The 13,999-nt window shown below is 35.4% G+C and overlaps 1 protein-coding gene across 1 annotated transcript; it reads right to left on the reverse strand.

The window, feature by feature from the left end:
• Positions 1-1,215: 1,215 nt before the first annotated feature.
• Positions 1,216-4,769, reverse strand: LOC127802604 (probable serine/threonine-protein kinase WNK9). Its single transcript, XM_052338506.1, is given in 8 exon segments — positions 1,216-1,867; positions 1,869-2,335; positions 2,434-2,893; positions 2,972-3,129; positions 3,463-3,683; positions 3,789-4,016; positions 4,240-4,277; positions 4,375-4,769. Coding segments are annotated over 8 exon segments (2,238 nt in total). The 5' UTR covers positions 4,450-4,769; the 3' UTR covers positions 1,216-1,276.
• Between the last annotated feature and the right edge of the window lie 9,230 nt (positions 4,770-13,999).

The following is a 13,999-nucleotide window of genomic DNA, read 5'->3' on the forward strand; positions in this document are numbered from 1 at the left end:
TTCTCAATTCAAATATAGTCTACGTGAAAGTTATAGTCAATTAAAATATAGTCTACTTTCTTCCTCTATTCACTCAATTCAAATATAGTCTACGTGAAAGTTATAATTATGCATTTTAATTATAACTCAAATATTTTGACATATACTTTAATGAACGATAGAATTTTCAAAAGAGGGTGATTGAAAAGAGAAAGTCAAAATGAATACACAATAAATAAATTCAATTAAAAAAAGAAAACACCAAGATTATGACTATGAATTGAGTCTTTGAAAAACTATAAAGTAAGAAGGTTTGAATTCAACTTTGATCGCGGTGGTCTATTCATTACCCAAACACAAACAGCTTTCTAAAAGTTGAACAGAACATATATTGATGAAGATGACAGTGTGCGCACACGCCCACACACACACACCACATAAGAGGGAGAGAGAGAGAGAGAGAGAGAGAAAATCATAACTTTATTCCCAGCCTCATCTTTACCATGAAAAGCTTTTCAATCATTCTAAAGTGCTTTACAATCTCATACCAGAGAAAAAGCAAAGTGATTAAAGAAGAAGATGCGTATGGGTTTGAGATATGGAACATGAAGCCTCTGGTGGGGCCATGCATTAATTACTTCTCTCTCTTTGAACAAACACCTCTTCTCCATTATTGGCATGCAAAGCGAAGCCAGGGTGGTGGGCCTTTAATTAAGGAACCAGTGTTTCGGCTCTCATTCATTGGCCGCCCACAGCTCACATGTCAAATAATTCACTTCACCCATGCATGTTGCTTCTGGAATGGTCTTATATCTTACATATATAAGATTTCTCATTAAGGGGTCATTTTTTTTGTATGTAACAATCTCACTTTTATTTTTTTTTACAAAATATCGGGAGTGCTCCACGTAATATTATTATAAATATAATGACAGAACATAATTCAATACAAGTTTTGAATAATAAAGACAGTCATTATAATAATTTTTGAAATGTTAAGGGGAACTATCCATATTTATACCAAATATCAGGGTGTGGCTATATTTTACTCTCTTCTCTTAATTTTACAAGGAGACCGTCTCACATAAATTTCTAGTCACACAGGTGCAATCTTAAGCGAGAATGAAAAATTCAAAAATGGAAGCAAATATGGGGAGGATGCCTCCCAAACCTTAGTCTAGATCTGATAGATATAATGCAATGCAATGCAATGCAGCCTCATTCAATATATGGCACTAACCAGAGCCCAAAACTTAGAAAGAAGGGGAGGGGAATTGAATCGAGTCTTGCAATGTTCTTATATATCAACAGAATCAACTGGTAGGGATGTTGTTCTGTGAAGAGTGTGTGAAAGCAGTGAACCCGAGCAAAGTGAGTTCTTGTTGCTAGTACTAACTGTTTCCTCCCATTTTTGAACCCTTTGCGCTTCTTCCAAACTGGGGCAACTTATCTGAACTTGGCCTCGCAAAGTTGTAGGAGATTTCAAGATAATCTCACCTTGTAATGGATTCAAAATTGAACTTGATGAAACCCCATTGATCAAGATTTTGTTCTTGGAAACAACCGAATCCGAATTAACCTTTGGAGGAGGCCTTGGTACAAGTCCCAGTTGTTGATCTCTGAGTTTTCTCAGTTCCATCTGGTACTTTGCTCTGACCCATCTCAGTTCCTGCTGAATTTCTTCCTGGTAATCACGGACAACATCACGAGACAATGAAGGGATCGCGGTTAAATAGTTGGAATCTGATATCGATTGGATCAAATTTCCACCGAAGGATGAATCCTTGTGCTCCATTCCTCGTTCTGTCTTATCTTTTGCTGAAGTTGGTTGATCCAATTTTTTGGATTCTTCACAGAGGCACTCTCGAGAGTCCAGTGAGCTGCACTCGAGGCTTTTCATCGTGATCCCAAATGCCTGTATAATGCAAACCATTAGTTTGGCTCGATAAATTTAGATTGTTCACGCTTTCTGGAGGATGGTGTTCAGGTCCATCGACTTGATATGTTATCTCTTCAAACCGACCATGGGTGGCTGCACAACCGTTTCCAGAACATTGCAGAATCTGGAAGTTTCTGTGACCTGGATTATTTGATAGGAAGTTCATGAAGGAACCGGTAGAGGTGTGATTCGAGGCACAATTCTGGCAGAAGCATGAAGTACCAGAGCGGGGAATTTCTTCAATTCCTGGCCCAGGCTGCCATTCAGGAACCAATGAAGCAATCTCCCCATCGATCATGTCAGATATATTAGTCACATCCTGATCTGTTATATCCAGCTCTGCAATCATTTCTGTCGCAACGCTCAATGCTGTATCAGTTTCAACGTCGAACGGAAAATAGATGTTACGAATGCGCCCTGCAAATAGAGAAACAAAAAATGATGAATTTGAGCTCCAACTTTTGGGCAAGGTCATAAAACCGGCACAAAATGTGATGTTTGCTATCATCTCTAACCTTCTTTATCTGAAATTCTGAGTCTTAGGAAGATGCTACCGTCTTCTCTCCTCTTCCCTTTGATGGTTATATCAATATCAGCAGAATGCTCGTCGTTTTCATCATCATTGTATTCAAATAGTTCGATTCCACTCTGTTCAATTTCAGGCCAATGGTACTCCCATCCATTAGAGGCTTCAAAATTGAGTCCATTGGAGTAGCCGTTGAAGGAGCTGTTACTAAACGACTTCCCTTCATAATCTAATTGGAGATATGGCTGCCTCAATAGAGGGTCTACGGAATCTACTTCTCCATGAAACTCTGTCAATCTTAGATCGGATTCACAATCTTCCATCTGGAGAAAAGGGTCATTTAGAAGCTCCCTCGCAGAGAGCCTCAGTGACACAGTGGCCAAGCATTTCTCAACAAATTGCCGGACCTCTGGATCCTTCACTTTGTAGAAGGCATCAGGTTTTTTCCCCTAAAGGAATAAAGCATGTCAATCTTTCAAGTGAGTGAGTGAGAAAGCGAGAGAGAGAGAGAGAGAGAGAGAACTTACCGAAATAACTTTCTTGTAGATCTGGGCGGGGTGAGTGCATTCGCTATAGGGATATTCAAAGGTGACCATTTCCAATATGCACATTCCAAAAGAATAAATGTCCACTAATTCATTGTATTCCTCAGCATATACTTCCGGAGCCATGAATTCCGGTGTCCCTGATTTACCCCCAAAATAGATAAAACTACCTCAATTATTCCATCAACTGTTTCAATCCAACTTACCCCTCAAAAAAGTTATGCTCCACAAACACACACACCCCAAAGCACCGCTGATCCTCACTTAAAAGTGCTACTTGAAGGTAATATACACAGAACTCGTCAGTGAACTACCTATGGGGGATTGGGTTGTGACAGCCACAAAGGCATTTGACAGTAGACAAGAATCACAAGGACCATTATTTATGTAATGAACTCCACAACATAATATCAGAACAAATACTCAGTTTCAGTACATATATTTTGTAGGTGAGTTGAATTTTAGTGGCATACCAACACAGTGAACAGCGTGTGATTTTCGAAGAATCGCCGCGAGGCCGAGATCGCCGATCTTCACTTCCCCTTGGTTTCCATTGATAAAGATATTGTCACACTTGAGATCTCTGTGGATGATTGGGGGATCATGGCTATGGAGATAGAGAAGCCCTCTCAAGATCTGGCTGCACCAGTGCTTCACTGCCCTTATGTTCACTCTCTTGTGCTTTTCCCTGTATCTATGAACCAAAAAAGAGAAGGGGGGGAACCCAGATCAAATAACTCCATAATTTCAATGTTTCACTTAGTATAATCAAAGCCAAAGAGAGTTACTTGGTACTCACTGTTTTAGGGTCCCAGAAGTGAACATCTCGGTCACAAAATTGATGTTTCTATTGGCAGTATCGACCCAAGAAGAGTAGAACTTCATAATGTTCTGGTGCTTCAATGTCTTGAGCAAATGAATCTCGCAGTAGAGCCTCTCAAGATCTTCAGGGCTCTGAAGAAAATCATAGAGCTTGACCTGGTTCCAAGCAACTTCAATCCCCTCGTACTCATCAAACGCCCTGTAACTGCATCAATCCACCGACAAGACAACGAAAACCAAACAGAAATCTCAAATCCATCATATTGCCTACCAAAGATTCCATTTTCTGATAGATCTAAAAACAGCGCAATTTCACAACTCCAAACGGACCCAACAAAAACCAATTCGAGAAGAAGAAATCCGGAATAGAGAATTTGTGAAATACCCATTTGACAAATCTACGTAAAATAAATACCGATTTTACATACACTGTCTTGGAGGCTCCTTTCCCGAGGATTTCATTGTACTGCAACAAAACAAACAGGAGGAGGAAACAACAAGGAAAATCAAAACTCAGAACTGAAGCAGAAAATTAGAGGGGCAACTTAGGGATGGGAAAGTACTCTGCCATATCTTCCGGTCGGATCAACCTCAACGAACTCCGAGCAATCTGGTTCGAGACGGGTGAGATCATTCATCTTAGGATTCACTGTTCTTTTATTTATTTTATTTTTTTAACGTAAATGTGTCTCTTTTAACTTCTTCTTCTTCTTCCTCTGGTCATTCGAGAGAAGATCTATGCCCTTTCCATCACCCACAGAGTTAATTCCTTCCCTGAACCTTTCTGGGAGAGAGAAGGCGAGCGAGAAACAACTGGAAGAGATAATCAATCAATGATGGGGGGGGGAGAGAGAGAGAGATAGAGCCGAGTTCATAAAAGGACGTCCGGACAAAGTCCCAGAGGGCAAAATCGCCACTCACACGCACATTGCAACGTGACAGGAGAGAGAGATTGTTTGACGCTGCTCTTGCCCCTTTTTAGCATAGTTTTTATAAAGATCAAAACCCACCAACCATTTTAGGCCTCTGCCCCTATTAAAATAATATTTAATATAACATCATTTCTCCGTACCCATCTTCCTTTCATAATCCCATCCTTCGAATTAAGTGGTCAAATGAAGGGATTATGGTGACATTTTCACTTGTAAATTTTTTCATAAACAATGAGAATATGATATTTCAATTCAATAATGACACTAGGGGCTGGGCCCCATAAGGGCATTCATATTATATTAGGTGTCCCGGTGGGGCAGGGGCTTTTTTAGCCTTTGCATGGTTGGATTTTTGTAATTGCCAGAGCCGATTGGCGATTGGCTATTGGTAGCAAACAGCAAGAAAATGAAAAAAGTCCGGGAGTACGGAAACGCGTACGGGCGCTATATATTTATATTTAATCAGTTCCGGTTTGGTCCTGCTTACGTTATTTACAAGGGTAGGGTACGTACGTAACCATCATGGTTATGTGATAATTCCACTTTGCCCCCCCTCCCCCCGGGGGGGGTGGTTGGGACGGACGGGCTTGGTTTGGTTGCACTAACAGCCCTCCAGATCCAATCTTCTAGAACGTCATGCGTTTGCATTTTTCTTTCTTTAATCGGTCTTCATTAATATTCAACCCAACATATATTAATCCACGGCTTTGTATTAAAACCCACACAACCCTCGTTATTTTACCCATAGTTGTGAATATCATGGATAAAATTGAACTCTTCACTGAAATGTTGAGGGCAAATGCGTAATTTAACAACACCCACCAACGCCGTTATCTCGTAGATGAATTCTTGAAATTGGTTGACAAATAACAGTTGATAGAAATTAATAAAAAAAAAAATTGTTCGTTTATGTCAAGGGTAAAATTGGCCTTTCACTTCTCATAAAAAAAAAAGAAAAAGAAGTAAATAATTGATGGTAATTTGAGGGAAAGATGTGCAGCAGCGGGGAGCGCGGGAGGCAAATACGAAGACCCTGTCGGGTCCTCTCTCTCTCTCTGCAGCCTGCGAGTTGCCTTGTTTCTTTCTTTCTTTCTTGCAGGGCTTCCACCGGCTCATTAATTAATTAATTAATTTTATTGTCAGTTAATTTATAGAAGGAAACCCAATAATACAAGTCATGTGGGAAGGAACCCATTAATATATAAAATTAGAGATTGCAGTTGTCAGTTGTGTTATCCATCTTCATCTTTGTGTTCATCTTTTATATATATATATATATATATGTATACATAAACACACATCGTCAAAGCTATAGTCATGCCCTTCTAATTTAAAACTCCGTTTAGATTTCTTGTGATTTTTCACTAACTTTGTTTAAAAAGAATTAACCACATGACATCTTATTTGATTTATTTTTAACATAGATGTCCAAACCTCCGGTTCAATTAATCCTAAAATTTGTGTATGACGCCTCCCACGCATCGATCAATTAAACCATCGCTAAGTTTTCAAAACATAAATTAAGTTGCGAACAAGTTATATGGTGGAGTTTGTACTAGTAGGTCACAGATTTAATATTGGACCTAAATAATAGTCAAAGGCACTAAGCTCCCAAGGCATAGGTTTAAGTGATAGACAAATAATATGCTGGAGTTAATACTAATAGGTCACGAGTTCGATACTCGATCTAGGTAAGGATTAAAGACTCGCATGCGATTTACCTTTTCTGTTGAAATTGAGAACACGAATGACGATAAATCATACAAAAACAATAATCTCAAATAAATCATCACTAATGTGGGAGGTGTGGCACAAAGTGCACTAGAACTCTTCAGGCAGCCTGTCGACCCCTTAATCGAACCCCAAGTACCTAGACAAAAAAATTCACGACCCAAGATTTGATCCCGAGAACACCAATAGGAGGTTTTATTACAACTACAAGTGATCTAACCACATGAGCTCTAACTACAATTTATCAAATTAAAATTATCAAATAAAAAAGTTAAAATTACAATCTCACCCTTCATAAAAAGGGTTTATATGTCTATAAATAATGTAACTTAGGACATCTTTTATAGGAGATATTAGGCTCAAAAGTACAATTTTAAATAAGGCACTCGTGGAAAAAAGAAAATTGCATTGTATCATCTCATAAATCTTGAATTTTAGGCATGATTGATGGACAACATATGAATATTTCTATACTATCTCTTCTTGGTCTCGAGGAATGCAAAATGACTATCGATTCAAGGACATATAAAGTCACCTTAATTTTTAAGCGATTTCTACAAATTTAATTATTGTTCAAACTTTGGATTCAATTCCAAGAACATGTGATTTGGGTCACTCATGATTTAAACATTTCCATCTTTAATTACTTTATCCTATTTGAAGCGATCAAAGGTTGCCCCCATCTTAAGGTCTAATTACAATAATTCATTTTCTTGTTATATGATGTTCCAAGAGACTCAAATACCTAGAATGATGCATCCAATTGACTTGTGTGGCCATCACTTGGCTAAAAGTGGGTGCATCTCCTTGTGTGTATTTTTGTTTTTGCTAGAGATTAGGATTAAGAGTGTTTGTTCGGTTTGGTTCGGATCAGATCGATTCGGATCAGATTGACGCTAGATTGAATCGGATTTTTTTTTTAAATTTTAATATAAAATTTGGACCAAGTTGATCCTAATTAATCTAAACTCTTTTTTCTTTAATATAATTTCTTTTAAAATATATAAATATATATGCATTTATATATATATCATCCAAACAAAAAATTTCGTTAAAAAATATCCAAAAAAGAATCAATATAATTAATATTATAAATTTAACTTTTAACGGTATAAAGCAAATTAAATAATAATCCCGTATATGTGTATAGATGTTTATTACTAATATTTAATATCAGTTTTTATAATTAAAATATACTATTAATAATAGCCGTTTTGGATCCAAGAAGACCAATATATCGATCAAACTGGGGTCCACTGGATCTTGGACTTAATTGGTCAGTTCAAACTAATTTTACGATCCAAATTAATATCTAGACACCCATGATTAAGATGCAACTTGAATAATTCTTATTTTTATTAAATTTAAATAAATTATAATGTCTAGACATATGACCACCCACGAGAGAATGTGAGTCAAAATCTCATTTATGTATATTAATAGTGAATTGTCACGTGAAAATATTATTATTTATATACATATAACATTTTAATTATTAATAATTAACAAATAGTTTTTATGCACACAATTTGAATCAAAGACAAGATGGTATTTTTAGAATTTTTTTCCAAATAATTATTTAAAATACCAAATATATTTTGTTAGTTTTGTGTAATCAATGGTACCTCAATAGCGGGTGAATTGAGTGTCTATAAATTTTAAAAATCTGTAGAGATTTTAAAGAAAAATATCAAAATAGTGAATTTGGAATAAGAGAATATAAATTAAGGTAAACAAAAAGACACTAAAGATTTAGAGTGGTTCGACTCAACTCAACCTACTCTACTACTCTAGTTTTTCACTAGAAATTTCAAAATCTATTATAATCTCATATTTTACCAAGTAAGCCCTTTAGTAAAATCGTTAAGAATTTATAACCTCCTATTTATACTAAAATAGGCTCTCTAGCACAACCAATAAGAATTACAACACAATTTACAAAGAGAATAATCCGAGAGTTGATGCTCCTAGTTAAAAAAATCTCTCAACAATAAGCAACAAGGTTTTAACAAGATGATGCAAAAGATAAATAGTGCTGGTTGAGAGAAAAATTGAAAATATAAGCACGGGTAAGAAAAATAATATCATTTATAAGCTTTTATCACTTTATTAATTTCTATGGTATTTATAGATTTCTCCCAAGCTTGAATTAACTAGCCATTGGAGATATTTAAAATTTGCAAAAACTAGCTGTTAAACATGACAATGAAGAAACGCTCAACTATTTTTTTCAAGAAAACTGAAGCACACTCATGGTTTTAGACAAACAACTAACTTCTTTATAAAAAAATAATCGATTGTGTTTGACAATAGGTTGACATTATAGAGTGATTTTTTGATATTTTTTGAACTTACATAAAGATAACAGAGATTTGAAATTTTCCTTATTGATAGTTTAAGAGAACGGTCAATTATTTTTGCTAAAAGACAAAAAAGGATCGATAATTTTAACAAATCTATTGATAGTTTCACTAACATGGTCGACGATTTTACTTTTAAAGAAAGTGTTCATGATATAAAAAATATTTTAACACTCAGATAGGGTTTATTTTTATAGATATTTTTATTTAATTTTGATGTTAACTCTGTGTTTTTTTTTTTACTTAAAGTGTGAGTTTTTATGGATTTTACATAATTTGATTTTTTTTTTTTTGTAAGAAACAAGTAAAGAAAATTATTTCAAAGAATTTGGTGTAAAATGATATTATAAATTAATTTATAATATTAATTTCAAAATTAATATTATAATGTAATTAAAGAATTAATTTTAAATTAAGGAGAAGAAATGAAAGGAGAGAAGGAATTAGGGCGTGGAAGGAGGCTTAGAAAAGGAGAAGAAATCAAGAGTGGAGGGAGGGAGGGAGACTGAAGCCGCGCACAGAAGAGAAAACCGAGGAAGCGGCGGCAATAAAGAATTAATTCTCATATTGGCTTAGGAGGAAAATTGAACGGAACAAGGAGAGGAAAATTGGAATTGGAAGCAGCAAAGCAGAAGACGGACGCCGGCGAGCAAGAGTATTTGGTCGGATCCGGCAACCAGATCTGTTTTAGATCTGGGCAAGTAAGCTTCTTTTTCTTCTTTCTTATTTAATTAATTTTCTTATACTTCTACTACTGATTTATACTTTAATTAATTATGTCATGAACTAACTTATTTAAACTAGGCATAAGGCATATGCCCTCAAACTCTTCCCTCATAGTTATTTCTCTTTTTTTTTTTTTCTTTTTTTTTCAAATTTGAAAGTAGATCTATCATGCCCTTAACTTTCAATTTTATTATAATCGCACATCTCGTCTCTCACAAAATTGCGCGTGAGATACAACACACATTGTTAGTGAAGAATAAGAGAGGAAATAAAAGTTGCCGGCAAAGAAAGGGAGAGGAAATAGAGGTCACTGGCAAAAAAGACGATAGGTCCGTCGACGACCCACTCATCGTCATTCTCGCCTTGGACAATCAATCCACCAATTGATGGCGACCGACCCATTGCGTCATTCGTCGACGACCTCTATTTCCTCTCCCATCCCTCGCCACTGACATCTATTTTTTCCTCTTTTCCTCATCGACGACCCGCTGACAGTGCGTGTGTATCTCACACGTAATTTTATGAGAAATAAGGTGTGTGATTGTAGCAAAGTTAAAAGTTAAGGAGCATAAAAGCTTCAATTTCAAGTTAGGAAGGCCAAATTACTATAAGGAATAGTTAGAGGGCATATTTATGCCTTATGCCTTTAAATTAAGGCCATGTTATGATCGAAACTATGATAGTACAATTTTTATAATTTTATATGATTGAATAATTTGGGTTATGTTGAGTTGTGTGTATTGTATTTAATGCTTGTGAAAGATTGACTACCATTTACATGATTTGATGCCTAACCTTGAGATTGAGAAGAGATAGATTATAGATTGCATCATGAGTACCATATACTATAAAGTAAAACCAACTAGAGATAGAATTCGATTTATGAAAGGAATCACTATTGTGACAGTACAAACAAAAATAAAAATTTTACCGTGTATTAGACACACATAGCAGAATATAATATACACGCCATACATAACTTGGGTATTTAAGCAATATGCATATTCAACAAATGAATACATATTAGTTATCCAATGTAAAATTGGGGTACATAAACTATTTTGTACTTAGACCGTATCTACCTCACGCTGTGGTAGTCATAGTTTATCCACACCTAGTATGCCGAATAATACTATTCAGGTCACCTCTTCCTATGCTAGACATAGAGAGTTCATGTATCACCAGTGCCCTCGTTTTAAAATTTTATGCGTGACATTCACATGTAAAATATTTTATAATAGTAGAAGAATTTTAGAGAAAGTGAAGAAAGAAGAGAAAGAATAAGAAGAAAATGAAACATGCGTAGAAAGAGAGAAAACAGAGGGCCACTACTTTTCATCAATCCCCCTTCCCCTTTTCTTTTCTTCATTCTCCTAAAGAAAAATATCTCTCACATTCGCCGCCACCTCTTTAATAATGTAGTGCAATCATTCAAATTATACTATGTAATTTTACTATGCATTATGCATTATTGGTAGGTAAGGGCCAAGGGTCAACTTTTGATTAACCATTTGGAAAGACATTTTAGGCACACAATGTCTGTAGTGGCCCACTACCGGATAGTCCCGCTAGCATAGGATATCCGAAAGGAGGTCATCACAAGTGTGATATAGAACAATAACATACAACACCATAATACTATCCTTAGATAAACTCAGCGGAAGCTAACATAAAGGTTTACAACATCTTAGACCATAGTCTAAACAAAATGAAATACAAGGGCACTAACAAATTTTACAACATAAAATTTCCTCACACTTGCCCTCATCACAAATGCTAACATAGACCATCTAATTTGGAAGGTCTCTGTACACTTCTAACCCTGGGCTTTAGCCCCACTGGGCTCGCCCTCAACCACTGCTCTACTTGTACCTGGAATGACATGAGAGTAAACAAGGTGAGCCACAAGGCTCAGCAAGTGTATTTATAAAGCATGGAGATATAGAATCAAAGGCAGGGATAATCAAGATAGAATAAACAACTCTATGAGGAGATATTAGTATAACGCGACTCATAAGTTCTCGGTTTACATTAATTTCCCATGCCGTGATTATTACATATATTATGCACTCGTTCCCATGCTCATGCATATGCACCAATAGTAGGGAATTTTTTCTGCATAATTCTCAAGGCTCTCACGGCCTATATATATATATATATCCATTCATGAATATATATGCATCATGAAAATACATCAACAAATGATAACAATTTGAGCCACGCCTTCTGGGTTGATGGCCACCTCACCCGCGTCAAGCGCTCATAGGATATCCTTTCTCATCCACGGACTTAGCCGTCGCGCAAAATAATAGGTGCGCAAATCAATATAATCATGCATCACATATGCATATCCCCATTTCATGTCAATTCTCAATGATTAAGAAAAATCTCAAATCATGCTTAACATACACAATTACATAAATTAAAGTGTGCACTATCTTATGATCACAGGGTAAATTTTAATACATTTATTGACTCATACTTATAGAAATGTCCAAACCAATATTTACGGTATATTTTTACCCCAATAATAATCGCAAGGAATCAAAATTTATACATGCAAGAAACACTAAATCTTGCATGACACTAGACCCTAATGAATAAATGTCATTCCTTAAGAAATGTAGGGTGACACAAAACCCTATTTAGATTTTTGCAATGTTCAACAAGAAAACGAATTAATATTGCAAGATTTATCGAAATAAGGAAAATAAAACCCTTTTATCCAACAATGAGGGTTATCAAGAATAATTCAAAAAAACAATGGAAGAACTATACAAAAATCATAATTTTAAACGTAGGAAGGATAGACTACATAGGAAGAGTTTAATAACAACATATTTCAGAAATTTCCAGATTTCAAGCATATTTTCAAAAATCCAATCTGGGCTCAATATTTGGTCAAATACCACAAACGATATACCAAATCAAAGCCTAATGAGTCTAGTTTCTAGAACATCAACTAGATTTGAAATCGGAAATAACCACAAGGGGATATTCCATAAAAACCGAAACAAGGCAGAATTTGTAACAGTAATTTACAGAATTCTACATAGAATTCAACAAGGTTGTTATGGGTACAAATCATAACCAAAAATTTCAAATCTTATACCGAATCAAAGCCCATGAAGTCTATTTTATAGAAAAAATAAATGGATCACAATTTGGATATAACCACAGAGCATTATACCCCAAAAACCGAAGCAAGAACAGATTATTCAAAAACAGAGCAGAAAATTTCCAGATTCTGGGCAAGAATTTACAAGGATACTGTAGGCTCAAAACACAGACAAAAATTCTAAAAAATTTACCAAATGAAGATTATCAAGTCTAGTTTATACAGAAACAAACGGATCTTGAATCGGATATAACCACAGAGAGTTATACCCTAAATAGTACAACAAGGTCAGTTTACTCGAAAGCAGTAAAATTTCCAGATCTTAGCAGGGATTTACAAGGCTATAACATGATCAAATCTTAGTCAAAAAATTCGATTCTTGTGTCTAAAATGAAGCTTAAGATGTCTAGTTTACAACCCAACAAACGGATCTCAATTTGGATATAAACACAAGGAGTTATAGACCAAAGAACATAACATGGTTAGTGAATCCGAGAATAAGAATTTAAGAGCAACAACTTAAAAATGAAGGAAACAAGCCTTCTAAGATGGAAACAAGGTTGAAGAACTTGCATTAAAATATAATCAAGAGAAGAAGAACTTACACAATCATAAGGAGAAGAAGAAGAAGAAGATCTTGAATTTGAAACAAGAAGGAAGAGAACTTGCCTTAGATGGTTGCAATCCAAAGAGATGAAGACACCCCTTGAAATTGAAAATTCCATAGTCTCCACTTAAAGCTTCAATGAAGAAGAACAATGGAGGAAGAAGAGATAATCGGGAGAGGGAGAAGAAGAAGGGAACAAGAAAGTAAGAAGAAAGAAAATGAGGAAAAAAAATGTGGGAGACTTGTCTCCCAACTCCTTTCAATCCATCTCCCTTTTAATTTTCTCTAATTTACCCTTCATACTAACACACACAATTCACATATCTCTTACCCATTTTGGTCATTTTACCATTTTCTTAATCTTTTTTTCTTTTTAATTAAGATACCATTCTCTATGCCCATAGCCCAAGCCCAAGTCAAAATATATAGCCCAAGCCCAAGTCAAAATATATGGCCCAATCCAATTAAGGCCCAATGGACTTTTCTTGAGATTTGGGTTCAACCCAATTCATTTACACTTAAGATTTAATTATTTATCAATGGTCTAATTCAAATAAGGCCCAAACCCATTTAGCCCACAACTTTGAGACTTTTTCACACCAAATATTATTTTCATTAATTTACCCCCATTACCAACTCATATAATATTTTTAACAATTAATTAATAAAGGCAACAACTCTAATGTGCAAACTAAAATACCCATAACACCTAGA

The sequence above is a fragment of the Diospyros lotus genome, chromosome 5, assembly GCF_014633365.1.
Source record: "Diospyros lotus cultivar Yz01 chromosome 5, ASM1463336v1, whole genome shotgun sequence".
NCBI classification, from domain to species: Eukaryota; Viridiplantae; Streptophyta; class Magnoliopsida; order Ericales; family Ebenaceae; genus Diospyros; species Diospyros lotus.